The sequence below is a fragment of the Nyctereutes procyonoides genome, unplaced genomic scaffold (genome assembly GCF_905146905.1).
Source record: "Nyctereutes procyonoides isolate TBG_1078 unplaced genomic scaffold, NYPRO_anot_genome, whole genome shotgun sequence".
Classification (NCBI taxonomy): domain Eukaryota; kingdom Metazoa; phylum Chordata; class Mammalia; order Carnivora; family Canidae; genus Nyctereutes; species Nyctereutes procyonoides.
In genome coordinates, this window is record NW_026575030.1 from 35729558 (window position 1) to 35754708 (window position 25151).

Consider the following 25151-nt stretch of genomic DNA (forward strand, 5'->3'; position numbering starts at 1 on the left):
TTCTCTTCCTCGCTCTCTCCCACTGCTTGCTTTCTCTCCAATAAATAAATCTAATATATAAAAAATAAAATAAAATAAAAATCTACACCACCCAGATACAATTCTTCTCTCATTTGTTTTCGAGTAGTCTGACAAATCTTTGTAACTATTTCCTCAAAACTCTTAAAAGGCATTCCTATGGCTGCCAAGGGGTTGGCCACATCCACTCTTACTTTAGAGGAAAGTGGTAATCCCAGTTTATTCTCCTACCTTCTATTCCCTAAGCATGGCTAAAATCTTCCTTCCAGCCCTGAGCCTGCAGGAATGTTAGCATTAATACCAACACCAGGGCAAGGCATCTTAAGCTGCAATCTGACTGGAACCAAATTAATACAGGATTTATTATCTATCATAATTTGTTATTTACATGGATGAAATGAAAAAGAGGACTAGGTCTTATCTTTGTATCCATTTCTCAATGCCTTATACCTACAAGTGCTTGGCTTAAATTCTATTACATGTTTAACAAAGTATTATCTGTGTGGAAATTTTAACCTACACTTTCTTAACTTGGTTTCTAGCATACATTACTTTGCTTTTCTCCTAGATAACTAGATAATCTGTCTCCCCAGCACTCAATTTAATGAACCTCTTCTCTGCCAACACATATGTTCCTTAAAGTAATCCTCTGGCATGTTTTTACATAACGTCTACATACAGTTTCTAAATTTGTATTTCCAGCTAACAACTATCACCTGAATTCCAGACTCATATATTCAATCAGTTACTCAACAGTATCTCTTGGATTTGAGTAAGCGTCTAAAGCCTAACAATAAAGTTCTACCTCCTTTAGAACTGGAAAAGCTAGATAAAATATAAAAACCATGTTTTGAAAGAGAAAGCTACCAAGGCACAGAAAATCTCTGGGGCTGACATTCAGAAGGTCAGTCTAGACGTAAGACTGACTTTTGGAGCCACTTTTCTCCTTAAGGCAATTACCATTTTCAGTTGCAGCTAAGAGGCTGAGATGCTAAGAGGAGTTTTCAGCCAAATTACAAAGCTGGGGGAAAAAAGAATCCATTACCTATCAAGGATGAGAGACCCTAGAAAACACTTCACCCTTTGGGTAGAACCTTGAAGAAATATACCCTTAGCATAAAAGTATAGGTTTTGGTTCTAGTTTGGATGCAAGTAATTTATTTGCGAAGTGCAGAGAACAATGGTAGGGGACTAGAGATGTGATACAGGGAAAGGAAAGCAGGCTTTAAATTAAAGGATATGTTATTTTTTTTAAAGATTTTATTTATTTATCACGAGAGACAGAGATATAGGCAGAGGGAGAAGCAGGCTCCCTGTAGGGAGCCTGATATGATCCAGTACCCTGGGATCACGACCTGAGCTGAAGGCAGATGCTCAACTACTGAGCCACCCAGGTGTCTCTATTGTTCTTTTAAGAGAGGGAGTTGGGGGGGGGGGGTAGAAGAAAGGGGGAGAGAGAATCTTAAGCAGGCTATATGCCCATCGTGGAGCCTGATATGGGGCTAGATCTCACCTGAGATCATGACTTGAGCTGAAATCAAGAGTCAGACACCTAACTGAGTCACCTAGGTACCTCAATGGGTGCATTATTAAGGTAGTTACCCACAGTGGGTGGCTGGAGTTAAGACAACAGAGAAACTCAGTAAAATAATGAAAAACACAGTCTTCAGTATTATTCAACTCAAAGGGAGAGAAAACTGGGATATTTGCAGAATAACTCCTAAAGTTTCATTGAATGATGATGGGGTGATGTAGGAGTATTAATTCCTTGGGATTTCTGAACTGCCATGGTAAGTAAAACCTTCTGTAGTTCCAGAAAAAAAAGTTTTTTGTTTTTTGTTTTTTTTTAAGATCTTACTTATTTGAGAGAGGGAGAGAGCACAAGCGGCAGGCAGAGGGACAAGGAGAAGCAGGCTCCCCACCCAGCAGGGAGCCTGATGCAGGACTTGATCTCAGGACCCCTGGATCATTACCTGAGCTGAAGGCAGTAGCTCACCCGACTGAGCCACCCAGGTGCCCCCTCTCCCCAAGGGTCTTAAGGCATAGAGATACAGACATTGAAAACTGGAAATTGTCCAGAGCATACTGAAATAAGAGGTCTAAGAGTTATGTGCAGGGCACTGACGGTATCTACCACAAAGGGTAAACCATAAATAGACCCTTCTTCACAGAACAGAGAGTTGGAATCACTTCAATCCTTAGTGGAATTAAGTGATCTGCCAGAAAAGCATATTACTAAGTAAAATTTTGCGCAGTTTTTCTACTACTTCTCAAAAGAAGGTTGCTCTCAACCCACTCCAGCAGCCACTGCAAGTAGCAGAATTCTCTATTATCCTTTAGGTGATTATGGAATTAGTTTTGATGTTTTCATGTTCATTCATGATTTGGGTTATTTTTGCCTTTGTCTTAAGATTCTTAACAGGCATTTATCCATTTTACTGCTCTTTGGGAAAAATAAAACAAGTTTTGGCTTTATGACTTTCTCTATTTTTTCATTCTATTTCAATAGACAGATATCTTTTTACTTCCTTTGACTTTTTTTTTTTAATTGGCTGTTCTTCCATTAATCTTCTGAACTTTATGTTTAGATGATTTGTTACTCGGCCATGCTTCTTTTTCTAACATATGTATTTCAAGCTACAAATATTCCTTGAAGCCCATATTTTACTTAAACAAAATTTTAATACATGTTTTCTATTCAGTTCAAAAATTTACCTAATTTCCACTGTGATTTATTACCTTAGCCCTGGGTTACCTAGAGGTAAGTATCTTAAGAACAAGGATCTTTTTTTTTTAGTTTTTTTTTTTTTTTGTATTAATCTTCAACTTAATTCTATAGTAGTTAGAGAACATGCTCTATATGTTGTGATTCTTTGGAGTTGATGAGACTTGCTTTGTGACTAGCACATGTAATTTTTACAAATGTTCCGTGTGCACTTAAAAAGAATGTATATCCTGCCACCATTGGGCATAGTGTTTTGTGTTTGTGTGTGAATTAGATGGAGTTGGCTCCACTAATTTTGTGTCCATGTCATATCAGTTATTAAGAGAACACGTTAAAATCTCCTACTGGGATTGTCAATTTGTCCAACTCCTAACATTATCAATTTTGTCATCTTATACATAAGAGTTCTATATGAATTTGAATCTACTTCTGGAATTTCTCCTCTATTTTCCAGACTTGTCCATAGAGTCAAGAACAATTAATACAATATTGTACTTAAAGAGAGTTTCATAGTAAGTTTTAATATCTAGTGGGCAAGTTAAGTTCTCAGCCCTTCTCCCCTATACTTCGCTTTCACAATTTTCTTGGCTTTGGTTATTCTTCCTTTTATTTTCCCTCTAGACTTTAGAATTAGCTTTCAGTAATAACAACGAAAAAAAAATCTTTTGTCATTTTTTGATACGTGGTATTTATAAATTTTAATTTAGGGAAAACTGATAGCTGTATCACACCGTCCTCCTATGTGTATGGCTTTCCATTTGGTCTTCTTACCTTTATTAGAGTTTCAGAATCTTCATTTTTAGTTTTTTTTTTTTTTTCATTTTTAGTTTTAATATAGAGTACTGATTTCTAAACTTAATGTGAAGAAAACAGTTATGTAGATACTTGCTAAAATGCAGATTCCAAGACCTACCCCCAGAGATTTTAATTCTTTAGGACTAGTATGGGGTTCAAACGGTCTCATGTAGACGGCCTAGGAAAAACTTGGAGAAATACTAGTTTGTATCTTGTATATTTCTTATGTGTTTTCCTAGGCATTTTACTTTATTGTTGCTATTATAAATAAAAACTCTTTTTTCATTTTAACCTTCTAATTGGCTATTGTTTACATATAGAAAGGCCACTGATTTATATTTCTTGTTGTTTCTGGGTGATTTCCAAAAGAGGGAAATAGTGGCATTATTCCAGTTTCAAATAAGAATTCATGCTCAGTTGAGGTTATAATTGTATGTAATTTCTTTGGATATTTTCAGAGTTTGTTTGAATTTTTAATCATAATAGTATTAATTTGTTTCATGGAAATAATAATGTATTCTTCCACAGAAAAGGCAACTGTGGCCTTTTCAAAACACTTATGGTGTTTTGCCCCCAATTGAAGGCTACAAAGACATGAGTAGAACATTTTCTAAACTTTGAAAAACTCCATTCAAGAACTGATACCCATCTTGTGCTGAAAAAAGTTAAAACTATTATCTAAAAAAACTATTTCCAAGGTGGAAATCTATAATATATACTCTAGAGTATTTTACTCATAAATAGTTTTGGACATTGCTTTTCTTTATATTTTAAAAAATTTGTCAACATCTTACAAATTAGAAAAAATAAAAGCAATCCCCTGCCCCAGGGTGGCATGTTATGGGTTATCAGTGGAATAAGAATAAACACAGGACCTTATAGTCAACATCTTACTAGCTACTAACCCACATTCCCACCATTATTCTTTTTTTCCCCCCACCATTATTCTTGAAAGGCTAGTACCAACTATTTCATTATAAAAGTCTACAGTTAAACGCTGACACCAGAGCCCTTCACAAAAAGATGGAGATTTTACTACTCTAGCTGCACTGCTGTGTGAAGGAAAGGAGTGAGGAAGGAAATGAGTCATTGTGATATAATAAGCAATATATACATTGATCTCTGTTCCTAGTTCCTGTAAATATATAGCCTTTGATCTCGGTTCCGACAGAGTTCCTGAAACTCCTGGAATTTCCTGGGTGATAGGAGTATCCTTTGTTCTAATGAGGTGACACTCAGTAGGCCCCTGGATAGGGACTGGAGCTTTTAGCCCGTTCCCCTATTCCCAGAGAGGGAGGAGCTGGGCATTGAATAAATAATTGATCAGGCTTTTTTGATGAAGCCTTCATAAAAATCCTTCAAATATGGGGCTCAAAGAACTTTCAACTTAGTGAACACATCCACATGGCAGAGGAGTGGCACACCTCAACTCCACAGAGACAGATGCTCCTATACTTGGGACCATTCCATACATTACCCTATGTTATCTCTTCATTTGTTTGTTTAGATCCTTTATTATTAAAATGTTGGTAATTGTTAAGTATTTCCCTGAGCTCTGTGTGCTATACTAGCAAATTACTGAACCCAAGAAGGGATCATGGGAACCCTAATCTATAGCCACTTGGTCAGAAGTATCAGGGACAACCTAGGACTTGTGACTAGTGTCTAACGTGGGGGCAGATTTGTGGGACTGAGCCCTTAATTTGGGGATCTGATAATTGATTTGTTGGATACCCAGTTAGTGTAGAATTGGCTGATGTGGGAATAAATCCACACATCTAGTGTCAGAAGTGCTGTCAGTGTACTAGCAGAGTAAGAGTAAAGGGACATAGTATGTTTTTCCTGGATAGTCATATACAAAGAGCTATACTTCTGCCCCAAAGAACAAATTATAATCTTACCTGCATAATTTGGAAGGAAAAATTTTCTTGTAAGAACTTCTTAATATGAGGGACCACACCTTTTGGTAGAGTATTAATTGCATTCAATAACTTCTTCACTTCTAATAGTAGGTTAACAGGGACAAGATCAGTAGGTATGTCCTTTTCCTGTTTATCCTAGAAGACATTATTTATTAAAAATTTAAACAGTTATACATATTCTAATTACTCTAATATTAAGACCAGCCAAAGTATTAAAAGAACAAAGAATGGGTCGCCTGGGTGGCTCAAAGGATTAAGTGCCCCTCTTGATCTCAGCTAGTTCTTGATCTCAAGCCCCACACTGGGCTCCATGCTGGGGGTGGAGCCTACTTTAAATAAAAGAAAAAAGTGCCTTTACATACTATATGTAGATCACTGTGACAGAGCAATAGAAAATCAAAATAAGAATAAGACATTCTCTCTGCTTTCAAGGAACTTAAAACATAGCAGATTTAACACCAAAACTCAGGAAACTTTAATATATGCACAGCCATCATAAATTCATTTGAAAGTTATAAGGGAAAGTAAATATTCTAAAATAGAAATAACTATGCCATGGTCTTTTTTTTTTTTTTATGCCATAGTTTTTAATAGGATAGTGGGATTTACAGATTAAATCCCACTTACAATTTAGGGCTTAAATGTGAATTGGGCCTCAAAAGATGGTTGCCCTTGAGAAATACAAAGCATGCACTGAATTAGTCCACTTAAGGCATAAAAAAAAATGCTAAATTTAAAATATTATATAGATTATTCTACAAAATAATATGAAAGCTATATCTAAGAGTAATTTTTTACATAGGTGACATGCTTTATCTACTAAACACACAATATATTGAAAATAAAAAGAATTGTAATAGTTTATATTATAAACAAAGTAGTAAAACACAATGACTCTTAATTCAACCAGAACTAAGTAAGTCATAATAATCTTGGGTCTACAGGAACTCATTCTTACAGACTTATTAATAAGCCATCAATACTGGTTAATCAATAGCTATGTAGTCGAGTCCTGGTGGATTGTGTATTAACATTAGTTGTGAGGAACAGGTGGGCATCAGAAATGGAGAAGCACCTGGAACAGATGGATGATGGCCTTCCTCAAACCTTAACAAAATACGACGGTTTCCATAGCCTTTTAAACTTTGGGAATAAGAATATATTGCTGCTGACCTCTGCAAATCAGAACAGATAGCTTCTTACTACTCTGGAGGTCATGTAAAGCTTGAGTCACTGAAATGTCCTGGGGTTGAAGGTTGACTCCCTGACCATCAGCCAGGTCTTCAACAGATTGTAATTACCCAGGAAAGTGTTGAGGAATCAATAAAGTCCATAGTAGGACTATCTGCCTATTCCTCCCTTCTGGGTTTGAGTCCTTTTATATATTTTTTTTAAGATTTTATTTTATTTATTCATGAGAGATGCAGAGAGAGAGAGACAGAGAGAGAGAGAGATGCAGAGACACAGGCAAAGGGAGAAGCAGGCTCCATGCAGGGAGCCCGATGTGGGACTCAATCCCAGGTTCCCAGGATCAGGCCCTGGGCTGAAGGTGGCACTAAACCGCTGAGCCACCCGGGCTGCCCTCTGGGTTTGAGTCTTAAAGATTCTTCCATCCCCATCAATATCCAACAAATAACCTTATATTTTATTACATTTCATCATATGAAAATTATATCTAAAAATATAGGAAAGTGTTAACAGTTTGCTAAATCTCCGTGAAGGATAGATAATTCATTATATTATTCTTGCAACTTTTCTGTAGATTTGAAATTTTTCAAAAAGTTAAAAAGCAAAAAACAAAAAAAAAAACCCTTCCACAATCTAACTAGCTAAACCCTTGAAAAGAATGACCACTATCAGTAGTGCATATATTTCAACCTAACGGTCAGTCCTGCAGTCAAAAGTCACCACGAAATCATCTTCTTGATATTATCAAATTGATACACATGCAAGATTATTACACAAATAAAAATTCTTAATAGGATATACTATAAGCTTCATGCTTATTAAATATTTTTATCTTGTTATAAATATAATTTTAAGTCAGTGATCATAAATTGCATAAATACAATTTTTAAAGTCAGTTATCAAAATATTTGATGTCCAATCCACTTTCACAAAATTAATTTAGCCTCTAATCCAAATTCAGGTCAAAGTCTCCACCTCCTTTGACTTCTGTATTTCCAATTCTATATTTAGACATGTTATTTATACTCTGGATCTAATCCCCCTGGTTCAACTGTACATCCCTATGTACATCTGCATATATTGTATTTTCACTGCAACATAATAATGTCATGTAGGTGAATACGATTATTTTATGTTTATATATTTTCTACTGTTATGAGATAACCTTTATAAACTTTACAAAGAGTAAATATCAATAGTCACATAAAACTATGTGTAAAGTTAAAATTGCACTAAAAAGAACCAAATAGCTCTTCATCCAACCTTCATTAAATATAAGCACATGTGATATTCATATACGTGTGTGTAGATATACATTTGTTAAGTTGTCATAATACATACTATCATTGGCAATATAAATTTAAATATATAGGGGATCCCTGGGTGGCTTATTTGGCCCAGGGCATGATCCTGGAGTCCCGGGATTGAGTCCCGCATCAGGCTCCTGGCATGGAGCATGCTTCTCCCTCTGCCTGTGTCTCTGCCCCCCACCCTCTATGTCTATCATGAATAAATAAAATCTTTTTTTTACAAAAATTAAATATATAAATATAAATTTATATGTTCATATAAATCTTATATTAATGTATACTCTATTCTCTTTCCTTTTGAACTGAAAAGCTCTAACAGTATAGACAATAAGAACAGAAAAGAATTTTAAAACAACTCAAATTTCTTACTAAATAAAATTCTGTGTTTTCTTTGCATGTGCATAGTTTTCATTTTGTTTGGATTTTGCTTTTAGAAGTAAGGGATTTCTTAACATTGATTGTTGTGATATTTTGGAGCAAGTCAATTCAATCACCTGGTAATTTTAACTTATGTGAGAATTGGTGCTTACAATAACTTCGAGAACAATTATTATCGGAGAGGTTTAATTATGACCATACATTTATGAAGGAAGGAAAGCAGAGTCATCCTGAAATTCTTAACAGATAAAGTGATTAGAATTACAGTTACATTGTCATACATAATTACTCATTGCTAGTTAACAATTATTGAAAATTAACCTTCTCTTACCAGTTGGTCAGTAGATTTTTCTACCTTATTCTTGATTTCTCCCTTAGTCTGCTCCTCCACAGTTGGATCCCTACTTTAAATGAAAAAGAAGGGTGTATTCAGAGTATCTCCTTACAAAGAACACAAATTGTAGTAGTAAAAAATCTAACAAGTGAATTTGCCTCAAAGTTCAAAAAGTGTAAACAATGTGTAGCAAAAACTGGTAATAGGTGTAGGTGTCATACCTTTAGGGACTCAAGTGAAAGAAAAAAAAAAAAAGTATGCTCTGCCCTTACTGGATGGTGGTAAACAGAACTGAAAATCAATATAAAATATTTTTCTTGAACAGACACAAACTATGGGAAAAAATTAACTTTAGAGCATTGTTTCAATGTAAAATAAAAGGGGTCTTAAGGCTAATGTTTTGTGTGTGTATGTGTGCATGTGTTTATGAAGATAATAAAGGTTTGGAAAGGATTTATCTTACTCAGATCTTTTTTTGTTTCAGGTTCCTTGCCTCAGTTATCCAGTTCTCCAAAATGATTTTTTAAAATTGAGAAAGAACATATTTAAAAATGAACTATTTTTGTAAAAAGGCTGACAAGTTTTGCTTCTGACATTAGTTTGAAATGTGAACATATGCAGTGTTACATATAGAACTGAAAAGTTATTTATAAAATTGCTTTTGCCTATGTATAGAACCATGATATAGGACCCATAATATAAGACCCATAACATAGGATCATATAGGATTTATACAATCTTTTTAATTCTAAAGCACTAACAGAGATAAAACTGAGGTGAGAAATTTATCTCAATGGCTTTACTCAGCACTGTACTTTATAAAAATTTTCTATCTTACTTCACATTTATGTATTGATCTCCTAGACAATCATTTATCATCCACTATGTGCCTCCTGACTTTGTGAGGGGAAACTGGGACAGATAAATAGTATAGTATTATCCACATAAAATTTCAACAGAAGAGGATTTATATACACAAATGATATTTCACAAGATGGTTCTCAGTGCTCTTTAAAACATCATGGCAAAGAAAAACCTCAAGTGTCTTTTCATCCACATCTAAGCCCCACTCCAAAAAGAAACACAGGGAATTTTCTCATGTTGTCAAGAAATGAAAATTACCACAGCAGTATTCTGAAGCCTCAAGGTTTGCGGAAGAGTACAAAATACAAAAAGTTCTCAAATGTATACCCTTCTTGCCAACTCTATTTTACAATCATTCACTCCTTGACCCAACAGTTCTCAGTCCCAGATGCATATTAAAGTCACCTGTAAAGCTTCTGAACCATCCATATGTCCAAACCCTGCTTTGGCGCTTCTTAATCAAGTGTGGAAAGTGAGCTGCTATATTCACCATAGTTTTCCTAGCAAATTTTGATATGCAAACTTAACCAATCCTCACTACCTCCCCAACATTAAAATTACTCCATTAAAAGTTACTAATGAAAAAAAAAAAGCTACTAATGAAATCCCACTATTTGTTATTTTAACAGGTTTGTCTTAGTTCTTCATTTTACCTGGCCTTTCTGCATCATTTAATATTGCCCATCATATCTTCCAATCTTCCTTGAAAAACTGTGCATTCTTCACTGCTGCTGGTTCTCCTCCTAGTCTTACACTTCTCAATTCGTACCACTGGCTACACCTCTTCCTCTCACTCATCATATTCACTTATTATTTTAATAATATTTAATATGGGGATGCCTGGGTGTCTCAGAGGTTTAATGCCTGCCTTCGGCTCAGGGCATGATCCTGGAGTCCCGGGATGGAGTCCCACATCGGGCTTCCTGCATGGAGCCTGCTTCTCCCTCTGCCTAGGCCTCTACCTCTCTGTCTCTCATGAAAATAAATAGATTTAAAAAAATCTTAAAAAAAAAAAAACTTAGTATGAACTATGTACATTAACTGTTTCAAACCATGCTTCTGATGTATTAGAATAGGAAGGTATATCAGCAGTCATCTGTGGTAATTACTTTATATTAAGATGGGTAAATTGATGTCCAGAGAGGTTATATAACTTGTTTTTAAGTTATATACCTAGAAAGTAGCAAAGCTAGAATGAGACACAAGACCAGTATTTTTCTTTTGCTATTTTGCTACTTTTACCACCTGTATGCTTTGTTCTACTGCTAGGAGCTAAAATTTTGCTATAATAATATATCCTGAAATATACACAGTATATACACTAAAGTTCCATTTTTGAAAAAGACTTATTTATCTATTTGAGGGAAGGGAAAGAATCTCAAACAGACTCCCCACCAAACATGGAGTCCAACATGGGGCTTAATCCCCAAACCCATGAACCAAAAAACAAGAGTCAGACACGTAGGACTCAGGCACCCCACTAATATCCCGTTTTTATCCCTCTATTTTCTTACATTTTCTACTTAAGTCAATTTCACTTACGCCCATATAAAAACAAATGCTCTCAGATAAGGATCAGGCCCTTCTTATGCACTACTTAACCTCCAAGTATCTATCCCAACATCGGACATAAAGTACGCACTTAAGTATTTATTGGATGAATAAACAAACTAATAAGCAAATTCTCATGAATTCTAATAGCACCAATTCTAATGACCCCTAAAACTTGCTTTTCCGACACTACTACTACAAATTTCTAACCATCTACTCAACAACTTCATAACTTAAGATGTCTTAGCAATACCTCAATTTCCTCATGGCCAAAACTGAATTATCTATTCTCTCTTTCTCACACACACATTAAACCTGTCTCAATTGGGATCCCTGGGTGGCGCAGCGGTTTGGCGCCTGCCTTTGGCCTGGGGCGCGATCCTGGAGACCCGGGATCGAGTCCCACATCGGGCTCCCGGTGCATGGAGCCTGCTTCTCCCTCTGCCTCTCTCTCTCCCTGTGTGCCTATCATAAATAAATGAAAATTAAAAAAAAAAAAAAAAACCTGTCTCAATTAATAAGCCCTATATTAATGGTACATATCTCCTCCTGATCATTAGAAACCTTTAAGTCATGAGTAACCATTCAAACAACAGGACAGGAAATGATGAATGTTGGCGAGGATGTGGAGGAAGGGGAACCCTCTTACACTGTTAGTAGGAGTGCAAGCTGGTACAGCCACTGTGCAAGTGTGGAGGTTCCTCAGAAATTTAAAATAGAGCTGCACTGGTGGGTATTTATCCTAAAGATACAGATGTAGTAAAACATAGGGGCACCTGCACCCCAATGTTCAGAGCAGCAATGTCCACAATCGCCAAACTGTGTGAGAAGCTACGATGTCCTTTGATAGATTAATGGATAAAGATGTGAGAACTATATATATATATATGATACAATATTTTGTATTGTATTTCATATATATATCACAGATATAGATGCGATATATATATATATATATAAAATACAATATTACTCAACCATCAGAAAGAATGAATACCATTTACATCGACATGGATAGAACTGGAGGGTATTATGCTAAGTGAAATACATCAATCAGAGAAAGACAATTATCATATGGTTTCACTCATAGGCGGAATATAAGAAATAGTGCAGAGGACCATAACAAAGTGTGGAAACGGAATGGGAAAAAAATCAGAAAGAGACAAACAAGGAGAGACTCTTAACTCTGGGAAACAAACTGAGGGTTGCTGAAGCGGAGGTGGGTGGGGGATGGGGTTACTAGATTACCAGCATTAAGGAGCGCACTAAGGAGGGCACGTGACGTGATGAGTACTGGGTGTTATTTTTTTTTAATAAATTAATTTTTATTGGTGTTCAATTTACCAACATACAGAATAACACCCAGTACTCATCCCGTCAAGTGTCCCCCTCAGTGCCCGTCACCCATTCACCCCCACCCCCCGCCCTCCTCCCCCTCCACCACCCCTAGTTCGTTTGCCAGAGTTAGGAGTCTTCATGTTCTGTGTCCCTTTCTGATATTTCCCACACATTTCTTCTCCCTTCCCTTATATTATATGCAACTGAATTACTGAAAACTACTTCTGAAACTAATGATATACTATAGTTAGTTAATTGAATTTAAATTAAAATAAAAAAAACTTTGAATCATCTTTTTTGTTTGTTTGCCCCTTTCCTCATATTTAAAGTCATAGAATTCTGTGGATTCTAGTTCTATAAATCCCTCCTTTTTTCTAGTCCTACTATGCAGGCCCTCATCAGCTTCTTCCTGAGATATTACTACTGTCGTATTTGGTTGTCTCTTCCTTACCACCATCAAGAAGTAGTCTTTCCAAAATACAGTGTAAAATTTCCTTTATCTTTTTAAAATGTCATGGTTTCTACACAAAATAAAGTTAAACTCCTTCGAAGACCGCTGAAATCCTCCCATTTTATCTTAAGTATTTTTTCTTGCTGTTTCCTTCCATTTCTATACACATCAGAATGCTTCTTATCCCTTAATGTTCAGTTCAAGTGATCTAATGGAAACCCACTCAACTCCAGTCAATCATTATTGTTCCTTTCTACATATAGACATGGCACTATGCATGCAGTTTGCCTAAAGGTAAAACTTTTTATGTATCTTCCTACTACATTACAATTCTAAGTACCCAAAATTTTGTCTGTCTTTATTCTCTAAGTACCAAGGAGGTACTTTACATTATAAGCATTACACTAAATGCTTATAAATTAAATTAATAGACCATATTAATGAAATCAATTAGTGAAAATGCCCCCATGTAGAAAGCTGTAGTACATTTTTCAATTCATATCTCTTTAGCTAGAGTGTGGTCCTTAAGAGAAATTTTCTGTTAAATTAGATCTAACCCCAGTCTACAACTCCCACTAATCGAAGTCGCTAAATTATCTCTAAGCATAAGGGTATCTCAATCACACTAGCTTTCCCAGAGGACATTTGTCCTTTCCATAGGCAGAATGCAACAAATGTGGTTGGTTTTTGTCAATCTATCCCTTACCTCATAAAAAATTCTTCTGGTAGAGAATCCATGCTGCACAATGTTGTTTTGCAAAAGTCTTATCCCAATGCTTGCAGACTTTACGGATGTTTAAAGCTGTAGGAAAAGTAATGTATTTTTAGTGGGAAGGTAGAAGGATTACATTCTTTTTCCCTCACTATAAAAAAAATACCGGATCACTGAAGAAAATTTTGAAATAGTTATAAAAAAATGAAAATTACAGTTTTACCATCTAAAGATAAGTCATTGCCTACACTTTAATACACTCTACTTCATCCAAGCAAGATATATTTTACCTTTTGCAAAATAGGATTTGTAATCATACTGGATAAACAATGTTCTACACTACAGTTTTCACCACTGAACACTATATGAAAAGCATTCCTCATGTTAACTTATAATCCTACTATGTATTCTCATTGGCTACAAAACTGGGTGACTGGGGTTTCCTAGACTATTACCCTATAGTTGGCCATTTAAATTGTTTCCTATTTTTCCATTATAATTAGTTTGTGATAAACTCCACTGTCCATAAGCCTTTTTCCATATTTATGATTATTCAATTACAAGAAATTCTCAGAAGTAGAATTTCTCAAAAGACACAAATATTTTACGACTCTTGGTGCATCCTGCTTAAACAGCTTCCCAAAAGGTTCCTACTCATTTATTTTCCACAGAGTGTGTAAGTTCCTGTTTAACACAATCTTCAATAACACTAATCGTTGTTCTTAGTCTAAAAGTAACATTTAGCCACTTTCCCCCAATAGATATGATTCTAGATCTTCATAAAATAGGAAAGAGGGGATGTACACTCTCTAGTTCAAATATCAATGAATGTGTGCTTATTTCCTCAAAGGAAAAAAAAAACTGCACAACACAAATGAAAACAAAAAGAGAGCACCGACTAGTATATCTATTTATATAGCTCTCAACTATCCCAAGAACAACTCTTCTAAAATTAGTCACATTAACACCCTGATGTTTATAGCTGCATAATATACAATAGCCAAATAATGGAAGAAGCCCAAGCGTCCATTGATAGATGAATGGATCAAAAAGATGTGGGGGGTATTTATGTGTGTGTGTGTGTGTGTGTGTGTGTGTATACGTATAAATGTGTGTGTGTGTGTATATATATATATATATATGGAATGAAATATTACTTAGCCATTCAAGAGAATGAAATGTTGCCATATGCAATGACATGGATGGAGCTAGAGAGTAAAATGCTAGGACAAATAAGTCAGAGAAAACCAAATACCATATGATTTCACTCATATGTAGAATTTAAGAAACAAAACAAAGGAGTGAAGAAAAAAAGAGAGACAAACCAAGGAACAGGCTCTTAATTATAGAAAACAAACTGATGGTTACCAGAAGGAAGGTGGGGTGGAAGAATGGGTTAAGTAAGTGATGGAGAGTGAAAAGTATACTTGTGGTTCCAGGTGATGTATGGAATCATGAATCATTATATTGTACACCTGAAACCAATATAACACTGTATGTCAACTGTAATTAAAATTAACAAAAAAGAAACACTTATATCTTACTTGAAAAAAGGTATTACACAGTGTAGTTTTAATGAGTCAAGCATATGGCTTCTCGCATATGCTTCTACACCTAACTTGATATATCCTTGTATCTTAATGAAGGAGGTTATTTTTGAAATAAGGTTATACAGTATAGTTTCAATAAGTTCAACACAGGACTATTTCCATATGCTTCTACACATAAGTTTACAAACATATATCTTAATGAAGGATGTTACCTTAAAAAAGGTATATACACACTGTAGTTTCAATGAGTTAAGGATATGACTTCTCATTTACTTCTACACATAAGTTTACAAATATTTGTATCTCAAAACTATAAAATTAGTCACATTTGTTCTGTATTTTTTGAGAATTCAAGCCTCCAGACTCCAGTGTTCTCTGCTAGGCTGATTTCCCTTTCTAATCCCTGTATGAAAGTCCAGGAAGTATTAGTGTAAATGCGTAAAACTATTGTTCAGTGCTTTGAGACAAAGAAAGACATGAGAAAAAAGAAAGTAATAGCAATAACACAAAACAGACCTAGAGTGCCTTGCTGCAAAGTCCAAGACTAGATAAAATTTCTCATTTCTTGAGTATGAAACACGTATTTATCCCAGTAACTAAGAAGCCACTTTCTCTGATAGCATTTGTAATATATAGCTGGAAGTTAGACTGGTAGAGCTTTTGGAGGCCCATCATTAAAATGTAACTCAATAAGATCATTTCCAAGTTACTCATTAAGATTTCAGATTGTATTTACTCAAAGAAATGCTATTTTACATGATAACGACTCTCCCTAAACACCCGAAAAAGGCAACTGAACACATAGAAAAGAAGTAACAGCAGGACCTGAACCCTCTTAAGACTTGAGGTCTGAGTCATTTGTGAGCTTAAGAGGGAAGGGGCAACTCAACACCCTGCTAAAAAGAAGTCCAAAACTAGTACTCCTAATTATGATACTATCTTAACCTATATTCTATATTTGATTCACACCAGCTTTAAATTACACATATAAGTCTTGAGAGACAAAAGGTAATTCTTCAACAATTGAATGGACACTCAATTAAAACACAAACATTTACACACACACAGACGTCTATCTAAATTTCTTCACTTACTAACACATGTTGGTGAGGATGTGGAGAAAAAGGAACCTTCACACACTGTTGGTAGGAATGGAAATTGGTACAGCTACTGTGGAAAACAGTATGGAGGTTCCTCAAAAAATTAAAAACAGAAATACTGCATGATCCAATAATTCTATTAAGTATTTACCCAAAGAAAGTGAAAATACTAATTTGAAAAGATATAAGCATCTCTGTTTACTGCAGCATTATTTACAATAGCCAAGATATGGAAGCAACCCAAGTGTCTGTCAAGAGTTGAATGGATAAAGATGATGTGGTATATATACATACACAATGCAATGAAATATTACTCAGCAATAAAAAAGGATGAGATCTTACCATTTGTAACATGTGGAATTAGTGGATATTATGCTAAATGAACTGTCAGAATAAGATAAATACCTAAAATAAAACAAATGAATAAACAAACATAAAGCAGAATCAGACCTATAAATACAGAGAACCAAAATGATGGTTGCCAGAGGGAAGAGGGTTGGGGCATGGGCAGAATGGGTGAGGAGGAGGAGGAGATACAGATAGGCTTCCAGTTATGGAACGGTAAATTACAGGAATAAAAGGTGTAACATAGGAATATAGTCAATGATACAATAATAATGTATGGTGACAGATGGTATCCACACTTGTGGGGAGCATAGCATAACCTATAGAGATGTTGAATTACTATCTGTACACCTGAGACTAATGTAACATTGCATGCCACTTATACTTAAATGAAAAGTTAAAAAAATAAACTTCCTCATTTAAAAGAGAGCTTTCTAATACCTCTTAGTTTCTTGCCCATCTGTAACAAAATGTATCTTGCTGCCAGTATAACTCACCTATGCAGAACCCAGTTTTCCTAGGTAAATTATTTTATGGTTTTACTCTTATTTTTAAAAACTCAATAAACAGAATCATGCACCTATTTAAATTTGCATTCTCTGTTCAATACCAGTAAAAAAAATACAGCCTAACACTAATAATAAAGCAGAGATACATTATTCTTTCAAACTAAATCAGACCTACTTCATCTCAGTAAAGCTGTACAGAAAAGGACATAGCTTTGAGAATTCTAGGACTGTGATCTGTTTTTCTTTTACGGTTTCTATAACCTCCAGGCTATTTTAACAAAAAGTTAGGCATTACGTCACAGATAGAGTATACAAACACACGCCTTTTCTAGATAAAGCAATCCCCTCATTTCCAGAATTTAAAAACCCAGACACAGATATCTCCCCCTCTGATAAACTCTCCATCAGCTAGCTGTTTGTATAGATCACAGCGAGGCTGAAAAGGGAGGAAGATTCTCTGGCAACAAGGTAGAGAAGATGGAAGGCCTCTGCTAAGCTATTCAGTGTTCAGCTTGAAAAAGAAAAGAGCATAATATTAATAAATCAGAAGATATTTGGATCCTGAATTAAGAGTTAAAATAAGCTATAATGACTTCTTCAGTCTGCTTAAAAATACAACCTGAGCTGAATCTCTGCGATGAAAGGTTTTCCAGACGAGTATCATCACCCCATCATCTCCTAGGAGCTAAGCAGATCATGTGTGGCACACCCCACTGCTACAGTAGCAGCAGCGGCAGGCAGCACTTTACAGCCTCTGTGGGGAAGGAAGGCGTCAGTGCCTAGCAACCGAAAGGAAGTAGTCAGCCTGAAACGTTAACAGTGTGCTTCTAAAATAATCCAAAGGTTCTTACCATTCTAGAAGAGGCTGAAGGAAATCTTTAAAATCAGGGTTAACAGGGAGAGAGGATGGATCTGGTTTTCCTTGATATATTCATTTCAATAGGCTTTCCTGGTCAGCAGGAAACAAAAACTGACTCTGCCTTCCTGGAACTAAGGGGCTGCTCTCTCACAGGAACCTATTCAGGTGCTGGATGGTTGATCAGAGGGCAAGTTAAAGTTCAGCGTCAGTTTACAGCACACCTTTGTCCAGCAAGCAAAATGATTTTATCTACAGGCTGTTTTACTGGTTGAAAAATAAGGTATTGCCATCCATATCCTGACAACAGTAAAATGCCTTTCTTGCTCCGAGCTTCCAGCTCCCACTTGCCCTCATATCTACTGAAATTATAGCAAACATTTCTTTTATCGCAAAGGGCTTAACCCCCATTTTTTAAAGCTGCGCTTATTCACATCAAAACAGGTGCACAGCTTTTGTTTAGAGTTGTTTAATTATTCAAATGTTTACCTTGTAGCACTCCATCACCTCCCCAAATAGTATATAAACACAGTTTTTTAAAATCCACTCAAGCACTCATCTTAAGTCACTTGACCAAATTAGAGGCTGTAATTGGCCAAAAAGTGCACAAAGCAATGCATGGGTAGATGTCCCATGAATTTGCTACCCTTGTCAGTTCTGGCCCTTTCAGATCACACAATGCCAGATGGAAAAAGGGAGTACCAAGTGTGCAAAAATAGTAAAAATAAAACTCACTTGTCTCAATGCCATTAGCTTGAGAACAAAATAATATACTTGCTATTTTTCAGGAGAGAAATTCAGTTACGAGAACTTTTTTATGCCCACTAAATCAGGGTTCCTCAATCTTAGTACTATTGACATTTTAGGCTAGACAAGTCTTTTTGTTCGGGGAAGATGTATTATGCATTTTTAGGATGTTTAGGAGCACCCCTGGCTTCTACCTAATAGATGCCAGTAGCAACCCTAACCCCCATCTCAGCTCCACTGTGAAAAGCAAAAGTGTCTCCAAACACTGCCAAATGTTCCCTGGGGGACAAAAATGCCCCAGTTGAGAACCACCTAGTTGATTAAAAATGAAAAGGTCAATTAAGTAAACACATAACAGATTATTCTGAGGAAGAACAGTAAGACTATCCTGGCATTATGTAACATGTATAAATACAAATCATTTGTCTAAAAGACAGAAATCTTTTTTAAAAGATTTAAAAGACCAAGGTTAAAAGACCAAGTATATCATTTAGATTTCATCCATGTCAAAAGTTGAGAGATTAGGATCCCTGGGTGGCGCAGTGGTTTGGCGCCTGCCTTTGGCCCAGGGCGCGATCCTGGAGACCCGGGATCGAATCCCACATCAGGCTTCCGGTGCATGGAGCCTGCTTCTCCCTCTGCCTGTGTCTCTGCCTCTCTCTCTCTCTCTGTGACTATCATAAATAAATTTAAAAAAAAAAAATTAAAAAAAAAAGTTGAGAGATTACATTCACTGTCTACTCAGTTCTTACCATTTTGCAAAAATCATTATTAACACAGTCTGGCAGCTTATATCAGAAAGCAAGAACCCTGCAAAGTATACCTAGTACCCCTCCTTATAAATATGCCAAAATAGCAAAAATCCTCGTCAAAATTAGTTTCTTGTCAAAAGTAGGTTTTTAATTCATTTCAGATCCAGTTACATCTGTATTTACACAACAAATCTATAGAATATACATTAATTTGTTTTCAATATTTGGAATCTACCTACAATGAACATGCACAGGTTAGGATTTACCTGGAGAAAATATCCAAATATCAAAATACCTATCAGTTTCAGTTTATTTACAGGAAGCACTGCCAAAACCACACTGTTCAGAAATGTAACTAGAAATGCTCAGAAGGAGCATGTTACCACTGAGCAAATTTTCCAAAATAGAATATTTTTAGCAATGTTATTACTTTTGTTAGACAATAATGAAAAAAAGAAAGGAAACAAGACAGAATGTTGAGACATGACACATGTAGAGATGAAAATCAAGCAAGGAGGAAAGACCACAGTATGCACTTGACTCTCACCACCACCAATGACAAAGCCTACAATACCCAAATTCAAACTGACCCACCAATGTAATAACACAGACTACTACTCATTATCTCAGAAAGAAGTATGTTTGTAAGAAGGGTTTACTGAGAAGGTAGGTCAAGCTTTCATTTATGAACAGTTTTCTATCACAAAATTAATTGGGTATATTAACGTTGTTTTTATCAAAAATAAGATTAATTTTCATCAGCTCCTATGTGTCTGGCTCTGGGCTGATTTCCTATGTACACCGAAAACATATATGGCTTTCACACAACTCTGAAATACAAACATTACTGTAATCCATTTTAAAAGTAAGAAACTTAGGGTTAGAGAGTTCATATTGCTAATAAATCTATAAAAGTAGAAATTCAGGCCCAAGTTTCACCAAGTGCAAATTCCATATTCTTTCCACTATGTCCGATTAAGTGCAATATTTAACTTTATATAAGCATGCTGTTCAATTAGAAGCTGAATTAAATAATTTGCATAAAAACAAACACTCAGAAACAAAACTATTTACATGGTCTTACTGGTCAGTAAATGATACTGCAAATATAATTAACCACAACATCTTAATATTTCATAATATACTACTTTCATTAGTTTTTGCTAAGAGAATCCATTTGTTCAACTAAACAATTCAGAAAAATGCCAGGTGCCACACGTGGCACTGAAATGAATAATAATTAATATGTGTCTAAATGCTCTGTTAAGGTTAATGATTTCGGAAAGTTCCCAAAACAAATTTTTGTGATCACGTATCTAAAGCAATAAATCTGAGACTGCACTGAAAATACATGCATAGCAGTTTATTTGTGCATTATAGGTAGGCATTACAGTCACAAAAAGAATGAGATTAAGGAAAGTAAAAAATTCCAGTATTTGTTCCCACACCGACAGTTTCACACATCCCAAGGTGTGCATATTCCACTTTGGACACCACTATCTTAGAAAATGGCTTCACATTTTAATTCAAGAAATAGGTATCTACCCCTTTCATGAACTTAACAGTATTTTCTGAAAGACCAAAAATTTAAAAATGACATATGAAAAGGACTTTGTTCAAAATAGGTCTTCCATAAATACTAGCTGTAATTAAAAATAATCACTGTACCTTAAAAATCACTTATAGTCACTTATCTGTATCTACAATATTGGATTCAGAAACAATGGATAATACTTACATTTTTAAGAAAAAGGCAACCTTCTGATACTAGGATATGAAATTAAATGTGAAAATGGAGTAAAAAAAAAATTACCCAAACTATGTACTTAGATTCTGTGAAATATTAAAAAATAATAATAATAATCAGGGATTATTTGAAAAGTGAAAAAGTTAATGTTACGGTTTGGCAAATCATTTAGAGATTAGCTGAGTTTTAATACCTGATTGGGAAAAGAAACAGGAAAAATAATTGAAAAGAGAATAATTTTGGCTTATTTAATAGGTTTTTTGCCTTTGTGTTGAAGGTAACATTTCTGAAAAATGAGGGTTGAAATTCTACAGATGTTTTCTGGCTCTGCATAAAGAGCAAAATGAATTTGATATTAATATTTGAATTGTTTTAGCCATAATAAAGACAAGGTATCTAAATAACCTCATGCCTAGACCTCTGCCAATTTTCTACCACTAGATTTCTTTGCTTTGAATCTTGGGAGCCTGGGCCAATGGAACTTTCATTCTACCTGCTGTTTATTACAACAATCTCCTAGTTTACATCTGGCCTCATATCCCCACTGAAAAGAAGCCCACCCCCAATGTGAGGATTTTTTTTTTAAGCCCTCTGTTATATCCCCAGTGCCTACACCAGCACCTGGCACTCTTTAAACACTCAATACTGATTTAAAGGATAAAGCTACCCATCCTATAAATTTGGGCAAATATAAAGGACAGCAATAAAAATAAAAATTTATGGAGAAAGGGATATTAGGCCAGACCTTGAAGATACTGGTATTTTTTGCCCTAAAAACTAGCACGTGTTCCTAAAGCTAATCTATTTCTCTCAACAGCACTTATTCCGGTTTGCCCAACAGAATCTACGCTCTTTGAGTATGAAGGGATATAAATATTTTTTAAAAAACTGTACCTGATTGCTTAAGCTAATTTAACTGTGTTTTTTTTTTTTTTAAGTGAAATACAGATGCTCACCTAAGCTACAGTCTTAAAATCTGTGGGCATAAAATACTCTTTATAAAAATATATATAGTATGCAAATATGTTAAGCCTGAAATTTTAAAAACTATAAAAATAATGAAGGAAAAATTTGTTTATGGATGGAATTAATAAACATAAAAGTAAAATGATTCTGAAAAAAGAAAAACAAAAATAAAATCAAAGTTGGGTCTTGAAAAGCAGAACAAACTCCTAGAAAGCCCATGTAAGAAAAAATATAGATAGCATTACAATGAAAAAGGAAATTTAAAATAATAAAGAGATTAAGAGAATTACTAGAATACTGATCAACTTTATAAAAAGAAACCTGTAAATCTAAAGAAATAGTTGCTATGTTAAAAAATTTCTATTTCCAAACTTAATAAAAGGTAGAGAAAAGTTATCAGATCTATAACCATATTACAAATCCAAATATTTTCTAAAGATCTACCACTAAATAAGGTTATCAGGCTTAATTTTATAGGCCAGTTGTATACAATCTACAAGGATCAGAGGATTCCAATGTAATTCTCATTCTAAAGTACAGAAAACAAAAACTTGATTCCTATTTCAAAAGTGACATATAACCCCAATTCCAAAAGAGAGAATTAAAAAAAGGAAAACATTTCAAATATGAAATCCTAAATAAAATATTTGCAGTATAGCAAACACAGTATTTGTTACTATTACCTATATGACCTTGGGCAAAGTATTTCACCTCTCCTTAGTTTTTTCACCTGTAAAATGGAGATCATGACAGTACCCAATGCATGAGGTTGTTATGAAGATTAATTAGTAAGCATCAAATTCTTAGAATAGTGTTTGGCATATAACAAATGCTCAATAAGTGTTAGCTACTATTATCCCAAGAACCAAAAAGCAACAGAATACGTTGCATTATCATGTTAAAGTGGAAAATGAAATCTATAAACAAATATTTGATAATTTTTTTAAAGTAGACATTTTAGAAAATCTTTAAATAAAACAGGTATAAAGCGCAATCCCCTAAACATTTGAAAGGCTATTTATTACAAGCCAATAGCACAAATTATAGTAAGTGTTAAAATACTGGTCATCCTCATTCAATTAAGTAAGAAGACAAAGATGTTCATTATCATCATGATTATTCCATTTTTTTTGGAATACATTAATGAAACAAATACTGGAAAAGATGAAATTATTATTTGCAGATGATATAAAGCTAGAAAGTCTAATAAAACTATTAAGATATTTTAGTCAGAATCTAGATAAAAGATGTATCAAAAATCAGCATCTTTTTTTTTTACAGTAGCAACAGCAAATTAAAATTCTAAAGGAGAAAAAGAGAACTCACATTAACAAAAATTACTTAATGCCCTGAAACTTAAGACTATATGATAAATTTTATAAAATTCCACTGAACATAAAATACATTATTAACTACCACAGCAACATCCGTATCTTCTCATTCAAACTAGAAACGTGAAATCCCTCTCTTCACATCTGAAATGAGTCACTAAGTCCTGCCTATTTCACCTCATCTGTATTTCTCAAATTTGTCATCACCTCTTTGTTATTTCCACTTCAATTATCCTGGTAATCCTTTGGAAAGACTGCAGCAAATTAAACATCCTCCTTACTTCTATCCTTATCTATCTCAAAATCATAGCTCACTCACCTGCCAGACTAATCAACCTAAAGCACAAACCTAAAGAGATCAAGGCCCCATTTTTAAGCCAGCAATCACTGAATTCAGGATCAAGAATAATAAGGTCTTTAGTCATCTGGACCCAACTTCATCTCCCCCTCCTTCTCATTTTGTGGGCCTAAAATAAGGCTCTGTGTTTCTCACATTAGGATATATGAGTATCTCAGCTTCAATACTTTATTGCTTCTCAAAGCTACCATCGTGGTACATCCTTCTAAACTTCCAACGTCAATTTTTGAAGATTTTTGAGAATGACACTATTTTATATTAAAGATGAATATCTTACAGAAGAGAATGAAAATTTTCTATCACTGCTTCAGTTAAAGTGCAAGGTTTTAAAGAAAGAAGGCATTTATGACTGGCAGCTTTGGCATCTTCCCTTGGCTCAGAATTAAGTATGAAGATGACGCACTTCTTATTATTACTGAGAAGTCTAACATTACCCTGTTATCACTGCATTTGCCAATGAACCAGGAGGTAACTAACACCTGCTGGGAACAGAATTATGCCAGTCAACCGCTCTAAATTTTTTAAGTTGATTAACTCATTCCGTAACGGTTTGCACCAATTGACGCGACTTCACTTTCCCTGCTAAGCTCACCCTTGCTCTCTACTCCAGTCAGGGCAGCATCCATCCTTGCCATCCGTGACCCACTTCCTTCTAGTCCCACCTCAGGACCTCCTCCCCCGGAGAGCATGGCTCTGTCCTTCAACTCCTTGAAGCACTTTCTCTATCCTGACCTCCCAACTCCCTTCTTCGTAAACACCTTTACTCTCGGAAAAGGATTTCTGCTACTTTTTCTTTCTCCATCTCACTCTCATTTTTTTTTTTACCCCTACTAGAATGTAATCTCCTTAACATAGGACTTTTTATTCAATAAATCTTTCTAGTGCCTAGACAAGTACCTCGTCCACTGCAGGCTCTCTGCAGACTCTCGATCATCAATCATTACCGACTTTATCCTATTAAACAGGTACTACTGCCAGCTGGGATTTTACCTAAGAAAGAAACTGAAGCAGTGAAGAGTCTGCCTTATGGTCACATTGTAAAAGGTGGAACTAGAGTTTGTCAGCACACAGCCTGGCATCGCTCTTTGGCATAACCTCAGGAGCCTCCAGAACTCAGGTGGATTCCCTATGGAGTCCCTATTTAGTACATTCCTCTAATTAGACAGTTGCTTCCCAGGAGGGGGGGGATACTTCATCTTTGTTTTCTCGCCACTTCTAACCCTCAATCATACATCACTAATTGTTTACAGGATGAATGAACCCATAGATACATGAATCACCCAATTATTTTTACATGGATGTCT

The 25151-nt window shown here is 35.2% G+C and overlaps 1 protein-coding gene across 12 annotated transcripts in view; it reads right to left on the reverse strand.

Annotated features, from left to right (window-relative positions):
- DZIP3 (DAZ interacting zinc finger protein 3) overlaps positions 1-25151 on the reverse strand; it is an 85968-nt gene that overhangs the window by 59866 nt on the left and 951 nt on the right. For 8 of the 12 annotated variants that reach the window (XM_055316415.1, XM_055316413.1, XM_055316419.1 and 5 more), the window contains 3 exons: positions 13581-13676; positions 8668-8740; positions 5440-5595 (listed from right to left, as the gene is read on the reverse strand). In XM_055316415.1, the coding sequence (XP_055172390.1) occupies positions 5440-5595; positions 8668-8740; positions 13581-13612 (261 nt within the window). In that variant the 5' untranslated portion in view covers positions 13613-13676. Of the gene's footprint in view, positions 1-5439; positions 5596-8667; positions 8741-13580; positions 13677-16230; positions 16251-25151 lie in introns of those variants that run through there. The other 4 variants (XM_055316418.1, XM_055316417.1, XM_055316416.1 and 1 more) reach the window with 3 other exon arrangements.